Source organism: Lissotriton helveticus, chromosome 2_1, assembly GCF_964261635.1.
Source record: "Lissotriton helveticus chromosome 2_1, aLisHel1.1, whole genome shotgun sequence".
NCBI lineage: Eukaryota > Metazoa > Chordata > Amphibia > Caudata > Salamandridae > Lissotriton > Lissotriton helveticus.
The window spans coordinates 1974003231-1974020262 of record NC_136059.1 but is presented as its reverse complement, the minus strand read 5'-3'; the positions used below and the strand labels follow the sequence as shown (position 1 = coordinate 1974020262).

General features: G+C 40.1%; 1 protein-coding gene across 2 annotated transcripts in view; it reads left to right on the top strand.

The window, feature by feature from the left end:
- The window catches only part of SH3D19 (SH3 domain containing 19), a 656725-nt gene that overhangs the window by 520449 nt on the left and 119244 nt on the right, over window positions 1-17032 (top strand). For both annotated transcript variants that reach the window (XM_078676919.1, XM_078676918.1), the window contains exons 10-11: window positions 12899-12957; window positions 16542-16800. In XM_078676919.1, coding sequence (XP_078533045.1) covers window positions 12899-12957; window positions 16542-16800 — 318 coding nt within the window. The remainder of the gene's footprint in view (window positions 1-12898; window positions 12958-16541; window positions 16801-17032) is intronic.

Sequence of the window (17032 nt, the reverse complement as noted above, 5' to 3'; positions counted from 1 at the left end):
CGGGTGGCCGGGAATTATGCCACACCGATCCGGGACCTCACCTACGACATGTAGGAGCCTGGGGAGGACCGGGTTAACCCCTTCTGAACTGGGATATTGCCTGCAGAACTTTAAAGTCATACTGGAGAGCCTTTAACCCCTTATAAATACTAAAGGGGCACAAAGAAGAACTGTGGCCTCCTAACAAGTAATTTGTGTTGTGTATTGAATTAATAAACAACTGATGTGCTCATTTCTGAAGTCCACTGTATGGCAGACTGTCATTAGTTCCGATGTTGATAATTAAGTTCCAGAGCCGAGCACCGGAAACCACCGGCTCAAATTAAGCATTGATTGGTTGTGAGGAGCGGGGCCCCTGTGAGGGGTTTGGCCCCCTGCGCCACGCTCCGGGGTGTGGAGAGGGAGGAGGGGCTGCTTGAATGCCAGCTCACATCTCTTCATTCTGAAGGGTCTGATTGATGGAGCTTGTCCGTCTCGCCTCCTATCCAGCCAGCACCAAGGACTACCGTCGACATTGGGCAGAGACGGGCTGTGCTCTACAGGCTGGAGTGTGCGCGCCTCCCTGGTTTGCTCTGATTAGGGAAAAGACTGCAGGGCTGAGCCACGGACCCGAAAAGGCGCCATTTATCAGATGAAAAAGCCTTGAGTCATACGGGGTTATTGTGCCTGTCGGCAGGACCTGGGGCGACGGAACAGCCTTTCTATTTATAAATCCGTTTCTAAACAAAATATACCAGTGTTATCTTAAAGTTCTTTTTGTCCTCCGCCCTACTCATTTTTTACATCAATGTATACATTTTACGAAGTGTTAATAATGAACCCAAAAGTTTGACAGATAAATGCTCAGAAGGAGAAGTTATCATTTTGAACAGCGCCTTAAAGCCCTTCCTGTGGTCACCCGCTAAGTCCACGTTCCGGCAATGCTATTGGCATTGTAAATGACAATGCCATTTATTTAGGTTTTTTAAAAAAAACATAAATAAAAATAATGTCATGAGCAATGCCAATAGCTCTAACTTTTGCAAAGGCGAAACCGTTGCATTGTAAATGCTTGTTGTTTGCTGTAACAGTAAAAACATGGTCTGGTTTCCTGTTATGATTTACATGGTGTTTGCTTGCTGTTACAGTTGCTAAAGTTACCCCTTAGCTCTTCTTGATTTTTTCTGCTGAATATGGTCCATGTTCCTCCTGCCCAAGCCCCTACTGGTACAGATAAGAGCAATGCCGATCAAGTTTTACAATTCAGTGGAGAAAGAGCAAGGTGTAATATAAACATCCTCAACCACTTCTTCCAATATGGTTTCTGACCAAGCAATGGACACATCAACTGCCTTGGTCAGCGGGGCAGCTCTTTTAAAACGACCCCTGTCTCCTACTGCTACACTCTATACCTTTAGATACCAATGACCAACAAAGCCTGATGAACATTGTACCATTGCGCATGGGATTTAACCACACAGTACTTGTTCTGCACATGCTTGTCTATTTTCTGTTATCCAGCTGCCCATCTTCAAATCCCAGCAGCAGTTGATGGTTAGTTGAGTGCCCTAAGGATCTGGTCAGACCCCTCCTGCTGACCCTAGTCAGCTAGAATAAATGGGTCACTTACAAGGCAACTGCTACTAATACAGCACCCTACCTACAATACCTTCCTACTGATCCAGCGTTTAGGGACTGACAACATTCTATCATCTGGACCCAATTTAATACCCAACAACCCCTTTCATGCTGGGTGAGTTTAAACCAAACTTACCAATTTGTTCATCCTATTTATCCTCTTTCTTGGAAATTAATCTTTATTTAGTTAGTTTGTGATTGTCAAAATAATATCAGAATTTCTAAAATTATCACCCTAGAATGATAATTTAATATAATTAAATCAGTGACTCTAATAATGACAAACTCTTTTGAGAGTTAAAAATGCTTTATCTAAATAAATGGAATTGCTCATCAAGTACAGTACAGCTCGAATCATAGATCACCACATAAGAGCAACATTATCAAATAATCATCAATTGTACATCTCAAATGTCAGCGCCATGAGTAGGTGGATAGGCGTAAAGACAGAAGGATAAAAAACATTTGCAATTAGATTTATGCAAATTCAGAAGATCATACTAACCAACCTCACAAGGTTCTTAGAAATCTGAAACGCTACCTTCTGGCCATAAGAGTAAGCTGGGCACCTCAAGAAGAGTTGAGGAGCAAAGTCAAAGAGTCTGGATCAGCAGAACAACAGCCAGCCCATGGAATTCGGAAACAGCAACACAGCTCTCTCCACTCGCAAAGTAAGGGAAAAGCGTGCCCTAACCTCCACCCTGTTACTACTAATAGTTATACCCTAGATTCACTAAAGGTCCAACCCTCATTGTGTCAACTCACATGGATTTATTCAATTTCATTGGTCCAAAACAAGGGGCGTTCATTCACACCACTCTTGACGTGCCTAATGTTTCAAATGTCCCATTGTTCTTTCTACACACATTGTAATCAACTTCCAACAGAGGAAAACACAAATATCAAGCTTCCGTGGTTGTAAGTCTCTCCATCTCACTTATGTATCAACCAATAGTACAAATGTCCTCATGCTTCGCTCGGCAAAGAAAAATCCATTCATTTATTTTGGTTCTTCCGCGCAACCTTGGCCATCATCAGGAACTTGCAAAGGACAGATCACAGTTTTTCTCCCTTCTACATTTCTAATTTGCCATGCTAATTCTAAAAAGACTCTCCGGCCTTTTCTGCAGGGAAATAGAATACACTTTTAGGAAAAATGAATACAAGTGTTATTTATCATTTTATAAAACTCCACTATTAAACGCTCTTTGAATACTTTCAATTGCTTTTTCTTTTCTTACGCACTGCTTATTAATTTCTGTTAGTGGAAAATGAACTCTCGACTTTTGACTGTTATTTTCTGCATTAATCATGTGCATTTGCAGCCTACTTTAACACTCTCAGCATGCGCTTGCCCAGTTTTCATCTTTCCCCTTTTAGTCTTACACTGTTAGTTTTCTCAACATATGGTTAATAATTCACACAATGAGGAGTTCTATCCGAACAGGTTTTATTTCACGAAAACCCTACTCCATCACTACCATAATCAATATCTCAGGATACAGACTCAAAATACAGTGCTAGGATGTTGCTAGACATTGATTCAAGAAGCACCAAAAGGAAAAGACCAGACAACAACCTTTCCAGGCTTCACACTCAGAATCTGGAATAACACGGCACTGCAGATCAGTCATGTTCCTTTCCTCTTCCACCTCAAGGTATACCTCATCTACCACTGGTGAGGAAACTCAATGCTCCCTCTGTGCTGCCTGGATACATACTGTGAACAGATCTCCCCCATAATTTCCTCACACACCCTCTTTGTATGCTATCTCGAATCGTTCTCCATCATCCGAAATGTAGCCAGCAGCACCCCTGCTTTTTAGCTAGGGTTTCAGTACATAGGTTCCAGTACAAGCAAACGTACAGCGTACTTGTCTTTATATGAACCTAATAAGTTGGCAAAAAACCTAAAACATTTCTTTTCATATCCAATAGAAACATTTCTCTCAACCCAAAGTTGCTTTTGGATGAGACCTTGGGGTTGCTTTTTCCATATGTGGGAGTTAAGAAATCATTTGCCTCCAGTGCATGTTTCTAGGGGAGATCCAACTAAAACATGCATTGCTTCCTAATCCATTTCGGACGGAAAAATGTCTTGTCAATCTTGACATCCGCTCCCATCAATGATCTCTGATAAACAGATACCAGAAAACAGGCTGGTTTTGATTCACCAATCAGCACACACGAGCCATATTTCTTTTACATCCTTTCCTGCGATATGTCCTCGGGTGATTTGCACTCTAACTGAAAAGTATTGCAGCTCAACATGTGAGCACTTAAATATGCTTAATATATGTTACTATTTAATAAATGAAACGGGCATATTTGAGTTGTGAATTGCACGCACATTAGGTGCCCTAGCTAAGCCATTGGTAGCAGAACCTACAGACTGAGCGCTTTTGCCATTATAATAATTTATGTTGCAAAAAAGATTAGCTAAAACAAAAAAGCGATGGGTTGAATTTCTGAATTGATCTCGGCCACTAGTAATTGCTCAGGCCACATATCAGTTTTCCCCAAATATGCCACTCCAAATAGGAGCAGCTACATGCAGATCAGTCTTCTTCCTGCACCAACAGGAACAGACTAGCCCAAACTACCAGATTAGGTCCTTTAAAGACAAATGTAGTAGCCCTCTTTCGAACCTTTTTAGCATGTAATCTTTGTTTAAGCTATCTGTATTTGTTGTTCGGTGTCATCTCCTAGATAGTTTACATAAACTGTCCATGTCTATGGTTACAATTGATCCAACGTCTATTAAAACCTGGAAATGTTGGGGCAAGTTTCAGGTTGTGGCAAGCCTGAAAATTGCATTTGCTGTCGAGCACACTATGCAGGCTGTTTTGTTACATTTTTCTGTTGAGACTGTCTGTGCTATCTCTCAGATAATCTATAGGATAGTCATAGCACCAATGCAGTGTCAGGGACAGTGTTGTCCTTAAGAATATTCGCGGCAATGTGTCCCTAAAGATGAGATTCAAATTTGCATTTCATACAAGAGCCAGTAAAGAAGATTGACTTAAAAAGGGGAGTTTGAGATCGCTAATTTAGAAAACGATGAAGGTTTATTAAAAGAAATGAAGTGGGCTACAGAAAGACAAAAATATACTAGTGTCTATAGATCAGTTATAGAACATAGCAATAAATAGCCATAAAGGCTCTTAATATTTATACTAGATGCAGCAATGAGCAAACATTAGAGACTAGTCTAAGTCCAGAGTGTGCAGAAACCAATAGAAAATTGGGCAGCATCCCTAATAGAGACCTAAACGAATCCGGCTCACCCCCAAAACCCGGACTTTTTTAGTGAATTAACAAATGAGCATGGGTTGAGAAAATATAACAGCACATTGTCAAATCTCAGTTCAGGGTTATATATATATATATATATTGCCACCATCTTGGCTCTAGTTCCCTAAATGAATAATAATATACCCCTTCTGATGTAATGTCATCAGTGGTGTCAGAACAAATCAGGCTATATAAACAATGGAAACACTCCTACCACAGTGAGCGAGCAAGAGGAACCTTGAAAATTAACTAAAGGCTTACTCCAGAGTCCTTAGAGAACAACATGTCAAAGCAGCTGTGCACATTTTTCTCTGTGTGGTGTCAACAAGAAATAAACACAATGAATTTAATGGATGTTCCTGGAACAAAATGGAGTCCAGGCCTAGATGAGGCCTGGTTTGGCCTATTCCAGGAAACAACCTGTCACCTGTGTATCCTTCTCGCACTTACTGCTTACCTAATTCTGGCCACCCTCTCCCATTGCATTGTATCTTCACTTACTCCTTTATGTGCGCCCTTGCTTTGTAGCCACGTTTTCCCTACATATTTTCCATACCACAGAGTAATAAAGTGTTTGTAACAATACATTCTTTCCCAAATATAGTGAGTGTTTCTGCGAGTTCATCTTTTTTGCTCACACCACTAAGTAAACTGACTGCAGCCCATCTTATAAATGTCTTGTAATTATTTTTTTTGCACCATTTCTTTTTTCATGCCCATTGACCACACTCGCCTCGAAACGAATCAGTTCAGTGCCTCAATCAGTGGCTCCTACACAGCTCATAGAGAGTCCGGGAGCGGTGGAACAAGGTATGCATGGTGACGAGAGCACTGGCTGCTATGCTGAAGTTGTTCCTGTCAGTTCACTGAAGAGTGTCCATGACCAGCTGCAGCAAAGAAGGACTCTGACTAGCTAACCTGATCTTTTCCAGGGGCGTTGGGTAGAATAGGGGACCCAGCGCAAGATTTAGATTTGATAAGGCCCTAAGCTATTTGAAATATGGGGCCCTATACAAGTCCAGATATTCTATGTGACTATGTCTGTGACAAATATGATTTTCGGATACCTAGAGGGTTAAACTGAAATACAATTAAGAAGTATATTGATAGTGAAATAATAAATCTTTAACTTAAAATCATTTTTATTCATAACAAACTTAAAAATGCAAACTCTGGTAAAAAGAAACAAAAGTTCTTTTAAAAGGCACAATTTACAAAGGCTTATTATCTAATCTCTTGAAACATGTTATAAGGATTAAGGAATTATATTAAACTAAAATATTTTCTTTCTTGCCTTTGCCAGAGCAAAGTCACTGATGACATCATCAAAGGATAAACTGTGTAGTTTGTCGCTTTCTATGCACATGAGACTGAGGGGACATAATTTATCTTGAGTCATTGTTGTTCTAAATTCATTTTTGATCCTCTTCAGCTGAGAAAAAGATCTTTCTCCAGAGCAATTTGCAACCATCATACTAAGAAACAATCTCAAAATTGCTTCTACATTAGGGAATGCTGATTGGACACGATCGTTAAATATTACCTTATACAGATCCTGATGTGTCAGACTATCTTGTTCTGCTGAACCATGGGCTTGACTATGTCTAACATATTGATGAAAATGCTTGACTTCTCCTACAAGATTCATGTCCACATCTTCAGGATTTGTTTGGCACAAAGCACTAACTCCTTCATGAACCTCTTCTTCTGTAGCTTCTAGTTTTGTTAAGAATGAAAACTTTTTTGCAGCATCATTGTATACTGAGGCCCTCTGTGCCAGACTTGACTCTAATGCATCCATCACCGGTATAAATGTTTTGATTCTGAACTTGTCTCTTGGCTCAAGGTTCTCTAAAGCATCATCTTCATCATCATTAATATGCCTTCTTCTAGATCTTCTTTTCTTGTAATCAACATCAGGCATTTTTTTCTTTGCTTCTTCTTCAAAATGATCGAAAAGATCCCTGGAACTTTAACAAAATCCGAAAGTGAAGCATACAATTTCCTACATACATCTAGACTTATTTGGGGGTCTTGCAGTGATTGACTAGTCCGGTGAAATTCATCCAGCAAGTAACTCCACAAATATAACAATACCATAAATTCAAACTCCTCTATTTTAGTCAAAATGTTTATGGCTTGATTTCTTGTTTCGCCTTTCTCTGTAGTATCAATATGCAGCTGATGCAATGCAGAAAGTATTCCATCATAACTATCAAGTATTGCACTTGTGGCCATTGAATGTGCTTCCCATCTAGTCTTTGACAAAGACTTTGGAATCATCTTTGAAGAATGACAACAGTACTGCCCATCTATGTGTAGATGATGAAAAGAAATTATATATTTCTTGAACAATTGCAAAAAAGTTTACTGCATCTAAACAACAGTCAACTGCTGCTCTACCAACAAAATTCAGGGAATGACCAGCACATGGAATATACATAGCATACTTGTTAATCTTCAATATTATTTCTTGCATACCCTTGTATTTACAAGACATATTTGCAGCATTATCTATGACTGGCCTCGACACTTACTAAAATCTATTTTGCACTCATTTGTAAGGTGGTTGTGCACCATCTTAGCCATACTTTCCCCTGTGTGGCTACCCATCTCTAGGAAAGTTAGAAAACGTTCAATAGGGAGCCCATCATCTGGTGAAACATACCTCACAATAACAGTGAGCTGATCAATATGGGACCGGTCTGGAGTGGAATCTACAGATAAACTGAAGTACCCTGCAGTTCTTAAATCATCCAAGATTGAGTCTCTTACTTTAAGTGCCATAATTTGGATAAATTCATCACATATTGTTTTAGAAAGATAAGATGTGACACCTGATCCTTTATTCCCAAATGTTTTTATATGGCTTGCTAGAAAAGGATCAAATTTTGCTATAAGTTCGAGTAATCCAAGGAAATTGCCATTGTGAGGAGAACCAAATGTTTCCTCATCTCCTCTGAAAAGTAAACCACGCTCTGCCATAGTAATTATGACTGCCACAACTCGTTCAAGAACATTTTTCCAGTACTGCCGTTTATTATTTATCTGTTCTACTAGTTGGCAGTCAATTGTTGAGCCACGTTTTCTTGTAAGATATGTTACCGAAGTTGTTTTATGGTCTACAGAGTTTTCATGACTTTGAACTAAATAGGTGTTGCGCCATTCACAAAATCCATTGGATGATAATGGTGTAGAAGAATTTGAAAAGAGTTTACACACGATACAGTATACACGACCAGTTGCTGGCGAATATACTAACCATTCTCTGCAATATTTTTCACCATTATCCCGTTTGGGATAGAACAAGCTTTTCGAGCAATATCGGTCTTGGTTTGCAAAAAGCTTCTTTGATTTTTCAAATGAGCCATTTGAGTGCTGACATTCTGACAGACCTTTTTCTACCCAGTATAAAACCTCCTCTTTACTTAAATCACCCCATACCCCAACATCATTCTGTTTGTTTTTTGATGCTGAATCTTCTGTGCTTGTACTACTCTCTGGTTTATAAATCTTAATATTTGTTGCTTCATTCGTTGAAGTAGATTCTGTACAACTAGATGTACCATGCTCTGTATCAGGAATAGGGTGAATATCCCGTGACTGACTCACTGTGGTAGAGGCTTTTGGTTCATCAGGCCCCATATCTATCTTCTTCTTTGTTAAGAAACTATCTAATTTTGTTAACTTGCTTATCTCTTCTTCAGCTCTCTGCTTCTTTTTCCTCTTTTGAGCTCCACTTTTATAACTTCTGGTTGACATCTTGCAAACTGTGGGCAGAATATTTAATAGAACTATAAGCATACTACATTTAAAAGTAATATAATGCATGACATTTTTTTCATTGAAAATTTCCTGTGATATTACCACTACTTACCAGCAAGCGATATTTTTATAATAAATAAACATGCAAAGAGAAAATTAACAATATCCTCTCAAGTTTTAATATTAGTTTCATTAATTAAATTAACGAAGAAAAAAACAATTAACATACATTAATACTTAATTTAATACAATCAAAACAAAATATGTATTTTTTAATGTGCAGTTCTTTCAAATATATATTTAATAATAACAAATTGTAAGTTTATATATTGAACTTACAATTTGTTATTATACTGACAAAAAAAACGTTAAGAATATATATGCTATATAAGAGCAGGCAAGCACTTTGGATTTAACATTGGCGGCCACCGTGTTAACGGAAAGTTCCTGGCTGTAAGGACCTTTGATGTTAACCTCTGCTTCCACACCATGCTTTATTCCTTAACGCACGGCAGCTGATGTTAAAATCCAAGGTACTTGCATGCACTGAGCCGCTTTCTCCGACTACTACGCAAAGGAAAATGAAAGCGTGGTAAAGTCAGTGAAAGCGGATTAGTGCAGGCAAGAAACTTGCATTTAACATCGGATGCCCAGTACCTAAAAGTACTTTTAAATTTAGCGTTGCCTTCCCCTGCGCTCTATTACTGAAGGTAGATCTAAAGCGCAGAGGCAGCCAACGTTAAAATCAAGGGGCCTTTCAGGCATTCCTTCGATTTTATCAACGCTGCTACAGCGGAGTTAGAGGCCCACTTACCTCATAACTGCCCGATTTTACAGACTCTGCAACTACTCGATTAGGGGCCCACTTAACTCACAGCTGCTCCCGGAGGCCCAGATTGAAAACAAATGCGAAGTGCGGTTCCAGGCTGCGATGTACTGTTTCAGGCTGCAAATCGCGTGCCAGCCCGGAAATGACAGGTGGTGCATGACTAAGAGGAAGAACATCATGTTCTTCAGCCCGCCCCGCCCCAACTAAGCTCACTTCAACCAATCGGAGCAGCTGGTTTGTGTGAGGGCGGACAAGGGCGATAATAGCTGTGAAAGACAATGAAGGATTACAAAATACAATGCTTATAAAGCCTTATATGACATCTCAATAATTAGATAGCAGCGCGAGCTACTCTGAGGGTCAATTTTATCAGACTCTTCACCACCCCCAATACGTATGTGCTCCTAAAACTAAATTTGCATGGTTTGTGTAAGGCCAGGTACACACAGATGCTTTGTCCAGTATTGACTTCTTCATGGATGCTATAGACTGTGATTGATTATGGTCCTGCTTCTATGTTACTATTCCTAGATATTGGCCGCTAGTGGTCTGTCTCCCTTCCAAGCCCCCAAATAGCTAACTGTCAACAGAGTATATTTATTTAGGCAAATCTACTTTCAACTATTGCATCCTGGAAATTCTTTTACCTGCCGCATTAGGGAGGCTCAATCCGTATCTTCATTTTGTACTGTATTGTACTTGATCTAGAACCCGCCAGTTCTATCAAAAGCATTAAAGGGGGTAGTCCAAGAGTATATTCAAAGCTATCTGGAGGATTGATATAGACTTGACATTTGTCAGTCCTTTTTCCTTCTGAGATACAGGTCTAAGGCTGCTTTACTGGGTAGTATTGTCACACTGAACATGTTTGTCAGTTTGTTTCCTGCCAAAATGTTTGTCATCTGAGGTACATGTAAATAATTTTGCTTCACATTATACAGGCACTACCTCCTGGTGATTACAATGGAGTAGGTTGAGGCTGTCATCTTGCCAGGGTGGGTGGGGTTGTTCTTTTTTGAGAATACTGTTCATCCTTTTTGATGATTCATCACCCAGTTCAACTTGGTTCCTCAATCCAGTGGATCAGCCACATGACCCTAATGGTCAGGACCGCAAAGGGCCTACTTCTGATGGCTGGCCCTTAGCTGTTTGATCCTGTTTAGGGAGTAATAGGCCATGATTCCAGTGTCTGTGCACTCTTTAACTACAGGTGATATTACAGCATTCCTTTTTTGTTCCCCTTACATCGTACGTAGCAAACATTAATCCTTGTCTTGAATTGTCCTCTTCTGCCTCAACCACTCTATTTTTTGTCCAGCTCTCTCTTAAACATCTAGTCTCCTCAGATTTCCCCCAATGTGCTTCGTTTGCACCTCGTATCTGTCTCTGAACTGCATCCCTTGTCTTCCCTGTTCTCTTCACCTGTGATTTGTTACCTGCTGCATAACTCCTGTGTTTGACTGCCACCAGTAGATTGCCTAACCCCGAAGCTGAATTCCATTTGCCTCCCGTGTGCTGCTTGCATTGTTTTAGTGAATTTTCTCTCTGACCACTTCTCCTACTTCTGGGCAACATCTATGATTTGTCTCACACCCATGTCAGGTGTTTGTTTGTCTGCTCTCTGCTGTAATGTGTTAATCAGAATGTCAGTCACTGTTATGTGGGTACTGACTGGGATGTTGCCTTCTAGCTAGATGCATTTGAGCACTGCATATTGCACTTTCTATGATCTCGGATTAGCCGGTTAGCTGCTTACGTGTTCAGGCACAAGCGCACTTAAACGATCTATGCATGACTAACTTCCAGCTTTGCTTACAACTAAGTGTGTTTTGTATTAATGCCTCATTCTCCGAGGTTTGCTCTTTAACCCCTTCTGTGCGGGGGTAATTCCCCCGCTGTGCTGGGGGGTGGGGGACGCGCGCAGCGCCCCGGTGCTCATGACGAGCTCAGCTCGTCATGAGGCATGGCGCTCGTGTGCTCATGACGAGCTGAGCTCGTCATGACCACACCCGTTCCCGTGGAACACTCAGCACAGCAGGGGAATTAGCTTGTTATGAGCACTGGAGCGCCATGCCTCATGACGAGCTCGTCATGAGCATGGAAGAGGTTAAGTACGACCTAAGGCTTTGTCTGCACCTCTCTTAGTATTTTGCTCTCCTTGGCCTAACCAATGCACACAAGGGTTTAAAATACTGAAATGTCTTCCTTTTATCTGGGCTCCTCACTTGCTGCATCATGATCCTAACATATCTTTGGCTCTCGTACAGCAACCTCAACGGTTCCAGGCTCCAGCAGAAATAATAATGTATGTGAGTACATGCACACACACATACACACACCCACAGACCACTTCATACCTATCATTAGTAGGACCCGGCCATTGACCCTAGTGAAGGGTGCATTTACTATTCTAACTCCATGCATGCTTCAATATCCGAATGAAGCTGCAGCGGGAAACTGATCAAGGGTAGCCAGCAGTACTACTCCGATAGGATAAGTCAGCTACCTGCGTCACTGCAGTAATAGATCCTGCTGGAAACAATGGATCGTTGGCAGGCTGCAAAAGTGATGACCATATCTAGGTAGGCCTGCTCTTCAGCTGACTTATTACATCAGTTCTGGGTATATTCCCCCCACCGGATCTTCAATCTTTTCATTTTATGGTATCACAGGGCTCCAAGCTTTCCTCGCTCCTCTTAAATGGCTGAATGCTACCTCTGGCTCCAGTGACGAAGACCTGCAATCTGAAATGTCAGATGTAAGCGGACAACACTTATCTAGTGGCACAGCTGGAAGAGAGTGGAGGGCTTAGCTATTTTATAATGGTCTGTGATATTTTTTACCCTGTATAATGGACAATATATTGATCATTACCAGGTGTAAGAATGAGGTCTTGGACCTAGTGGCGCATAGGCCTCCCCAAGATCTCGTCTGGCCTAAAATGTTGTGCCATCCTGCACCAGTTGACAGAGAGAAAGAAATACTGTGAAATTATTTTTTGTACATACTTTAGGAATATTCTTGCATTCGTGTTATTTAAGAGAGCAGGTGATTAGGCTCAGCTGCAGGACATATCTCTTAAAAATGCCTCACATCCACCCCCTACTTGCCCCCACACCTTGAGACAGCCATTGGGGCACAGAGTGCCTGATGCAATAACCTCTACTATATAACATAACATGCTGTGCTCCTGTCTTAGACTAACCAGTGTATAATGTACTTTTGTCTTTAGTTTTAACACTTGACTTTGACCCTATGTCCTACTCATTGGAATGTGGTCCACCCCCCCTGTGCACCGATCTGTTGTCTGTAGGTACCTGATTTGCTCTTACAAAAGCCAGAAAAATGTAAATAATTATGCATTGGCGTAAACATATGTTCCTGTTTTTGTAGGCGCCTGATAAGCCAAGTTGGACAGAAGGAGCCTGGGCCCTGCCGGCATTGCCTACAAGGTGAGCACATATGAAGTACCTGCAGTTTGTTTTGCTCTTGAATATTTTAGCAACGTATCTCATAGTGCTGATGTGAGATAGTTAAAATAGTAGGAAATAAAAGTGATTATTTTCCAGCTTTTTGTTAAAGGGCAGCAATAAGTCAAACCAATTAGAAAAAAGTTTGATCCATTAAAATGTCTCTGTCATAGACTTTTGCTGTTTAGGCTCTTTGATTCTTTGGTTTCTTAATCCTAAGCTTCAAAAAAGTACTCCGTTTCAAATCAAAACAAGGGACTAATAAAGTGCCCTATCTTTTTATTTACCCCACAATAACTATAATATTAACAGTAAGAGTGCTCAGTCACTTCGGTCACATTGAAACGCACAGAAAATTCTTAACTCCTGGAGTTTTGTTAAAATGCCTCACTATTATAAAACATTATGATCCTCAAATGAAACACTGGAAAAACAATCATTAGCATTTCAGTTTTAAATACATTATAGTTTTAAACACTTTATAAACAGCTTTTACACAAAAATACTATTTTTTAATTTATTCATATATTACTTTTATAACTTGCAAAGCAAAACATTTTCAATAGTCATAAAGTGTTTTTAAAGAATCCTGTTTTTTTAACTTTCTAAATAACCTTTATATGTTTTAAAATAACAGTGGCATCTATGTTCTTAAGGGCCAGCAGTCATTTAGGAGTTATATAAATGAAGCATTAAAAAAAATGCCATTTGTTCACAAAGCTCACAGATTGTGGTAATTGTTCATTTTAAAGTCAGACATGTTTTTTAATATTAAGTAATGTTTTAATTCACTTTGAAAAGTTCTCCTAAAGGAATCCGATCAGGTTTTAAGTGGTGATTCAGATAAAAGATAACAAAACACTGTGAATTTCTATCTAAAAAACAACTTGAGACTGCATAGTAATGAAACGATACCTTGTGCAACCTTACCTGTGTGCTATCAATAGTTTTGTAATCAAATTATATTTCAGCTTTAAACAAATTAGCTGCAAATACACGACTACACAATTATTTCACGGTGTAATGGTTCTCACCATAAACATTCTTCCCTATGAATGAGATTGTATAATATTGTAGCTTTTCTATAGTGCTAAATGCCTCTCAGTGGGGCTCCAAAGCACTTATAAGAATGGGTGATAACGCTACATCATGGGAGAGTCCATGCTGGCAGAGAGTTGTATTTGCTGTGATTTTACATGGAAATCGTTAGGTGCAATACGCGAGTGGCCAGGGAGTAGCTCGTATCTCGTTTTGGGGCACAGCACTGGGCAGTATGATAGAGAAAGAGATGTGAAAGATAGGCAAGCATAATATAAATATAGTTAGGACCAAAAGATGTAGGCCACACCCACCTAGCCAGAGGGGCAGTGGGGTGCTGGGTGCACGTACTGCAGAAGATGAACAAGGCAGAGATACTGTGAAATTAGTAAAATGTCAGATGGGCAGAAATGGGGCTTTGTGGCATGAAGAGTAGCCATTTACCTTTACATAAACGAGCCTTCAATTCCCCAAAAAACTGATCCTTGTTTTTGATTAAGCCACTGAAACTCAACAAGGCCCCAAATCAATGTAAACCCAGTAAAGGGCTTATGGAAAAAAAAGTGCTCTTGTGCACACTTTATTGTTTTAATGCAGTTCAAATTTAGAGCTGCTAGAAATGAGTCTTAGATGTCTGGAATTTTAAAAACTAGAATTGTACATATTACTTGACCTATTCAATTCATAGGTGCCATCAACGAGACATAAGAGTTTTGGAACAAAAGAACTGTAACTGTGCACACCTGTGGTGCCAGAAACGTCATAAAGTTAAATAAACTGTTCTTGCGTTCATTTGTACTTGTACCATTCTATTAAGAGGTGCCAGAAACAAGACGAAGGGCCAGATGTAGGTAACTTCAATTTAGTGAGTCCTTAATAGCGATTGTTACCGAATCGCTATTAAGGACTCGCTAAATGGAATGTAGGTAGGAATCGCTAAAATATTAGCGATTCCTTAACATTCCTTAATAACAAATCGGTAATTGAGATTCGCTATTAAGAAATACCTAGCCATTCATTGATGAATGAGAAGATATTCACTATCAGCGATTCGGTAGTACCGAATCGCTAATAGCGGAAGGTATTTCAAGGGTGTCCAAAGGACACCCTGGTGCACCCCTGAAATGTGCATGTGTACACATGTGGTGCACATACATGCCCTATAATGGCTCCTTCAAAGAACCTGTGTGTGTGTCCCAGAGCAAAAGAAGGCCTTCACTGGGGGTGACCAGGACAGGATGGAGCAGCAGAAGTTGAGGGTTTAGTAGAGCCTGGGTAAAGGAAAGTTGGTAGTGGGGCAGTGGCAAGGAAGGAGTAAGGGCAATTTAAAGAGAGGAAAACTCAACACATAGGTAAATAAAAGGACAGACAGCCTGAGCTACTGCCCCTCAAGAAGGTCTTCTAGTAGCTTCAGCAACAGAGCACACTTGTATTGTATTGTAGCATTGTATAGTGCTTCGTACCTCAATATGGGGCGCTACACTGCATTTGTGAACTGTCAGCAAGCTTCATTGCCGGGAGAGCATGAGTGGCAGTGTTTGCTCTGATGCATTAAGGAAGCTTTGTGGTTTTGTGCATGAGTGAATCGAGAGGTGCTCCTATCTTGTCCTGCGGTGTCACATTTCACTGCTTTATCATCTTACTTATTTGAAGTTGCCAAAGCAGTGACTTCGATTACACAGATTTCTTATCACGACAAGGTGTCACATTTACTCAAAACTGAGTACTCTACCTTTCATTGGAACCATAACTGTATTAATTTCAGGGATCCAGAAATTTCAACAAAGAGCGCCACCGGTTTATTCAGGGCACGCAAGACTTAAATCGTGACCAATTTTTGAAAACAATACTTTGGGATAGACACTACTTTGTATCACGAAGATGCAGTTTATGGATGCGCCAGCGAATGCACTTAAATTGGCTAACATGTTGTGTAGCAAAATATGAATCCATGGGTAGGCATTTTGGTCTACTAAGCAGCATTAGAAAAAGGTACATTTAATTAATAAAGTAATTTTGTAGCACAGTTATGACCGACCAAGAAAGACGCCTGCAGAGAAATATTAATTAGCGGGATACTGGCAAAGCATTGGGATCCTTGCTGTGCAACAAAATAGAAAGATTGGAAAGTATCCATAACTGTTAACTGGAATCTAATCCAAGCAAATTGCAGTATAAAAAAACTAAGCGAATAAGAGAACACAGAAATCTAACAGAATTTTGCTTTGAAAATATTGTGGTCCCTTTCTGTTTTGTGCAGTTCGTCCCTTTCTATCACTCCTCATCCCCCACCACGGATATATTACATGTAGTTCTACGTTTAACTAGAAAACTGTACGTTTTTATTAACCACTTAAAAAAAAGCGATAACTAAAAATAGGACATAGATCGATAGAAACCACATTCTCTTTTGTATCCATGTTCCATTTGTACAATGCAGACTAATATGTGAGGCTAGTATATTGTTAGAGAACATAATCACTCATGTCAAATTAACTCTCACTTCGGCTATTTTACCTCATTTCTAGGCCGCCAGGAGGAAAAGTTGTACCAGCTCGACCAGCAGTACAGAAAGGTCCCCCAGGGAGGCCTCCACCACCGAAGGCACCTTCTTCAAGAGCTCGGGGGCAACAAGACTCATTTCATCGTTCTTCCTCCGACGCAGGACTCAGCATGAAGAACACAAAGACTAGCATGAAGAGATCGAATAGCCAACTCTTACGGAAACAAGAACCAGAACTACCTCCCCGACCCAAACCAGGACACTTGCTCTACAGCAAATACATGGTGAGAGCTCCTCTGAAAGTTCAGTTAACAGAATAATGGTGGTCCACACCTTTGTGCTGTTACAGCTCCTAGTGATAGGTAAACTGGTGGTTTGAAGTGTCTTCAAACAAATAGTTTGACATGGTATTCAAACAAAATCAAGTGTTAACCTCCAGAGACTATAGAGTGTGCAATTCATAGGATTCTGATTTTGATTCAAAACTGATTATCACTGATAAATCCTCATCAAAGC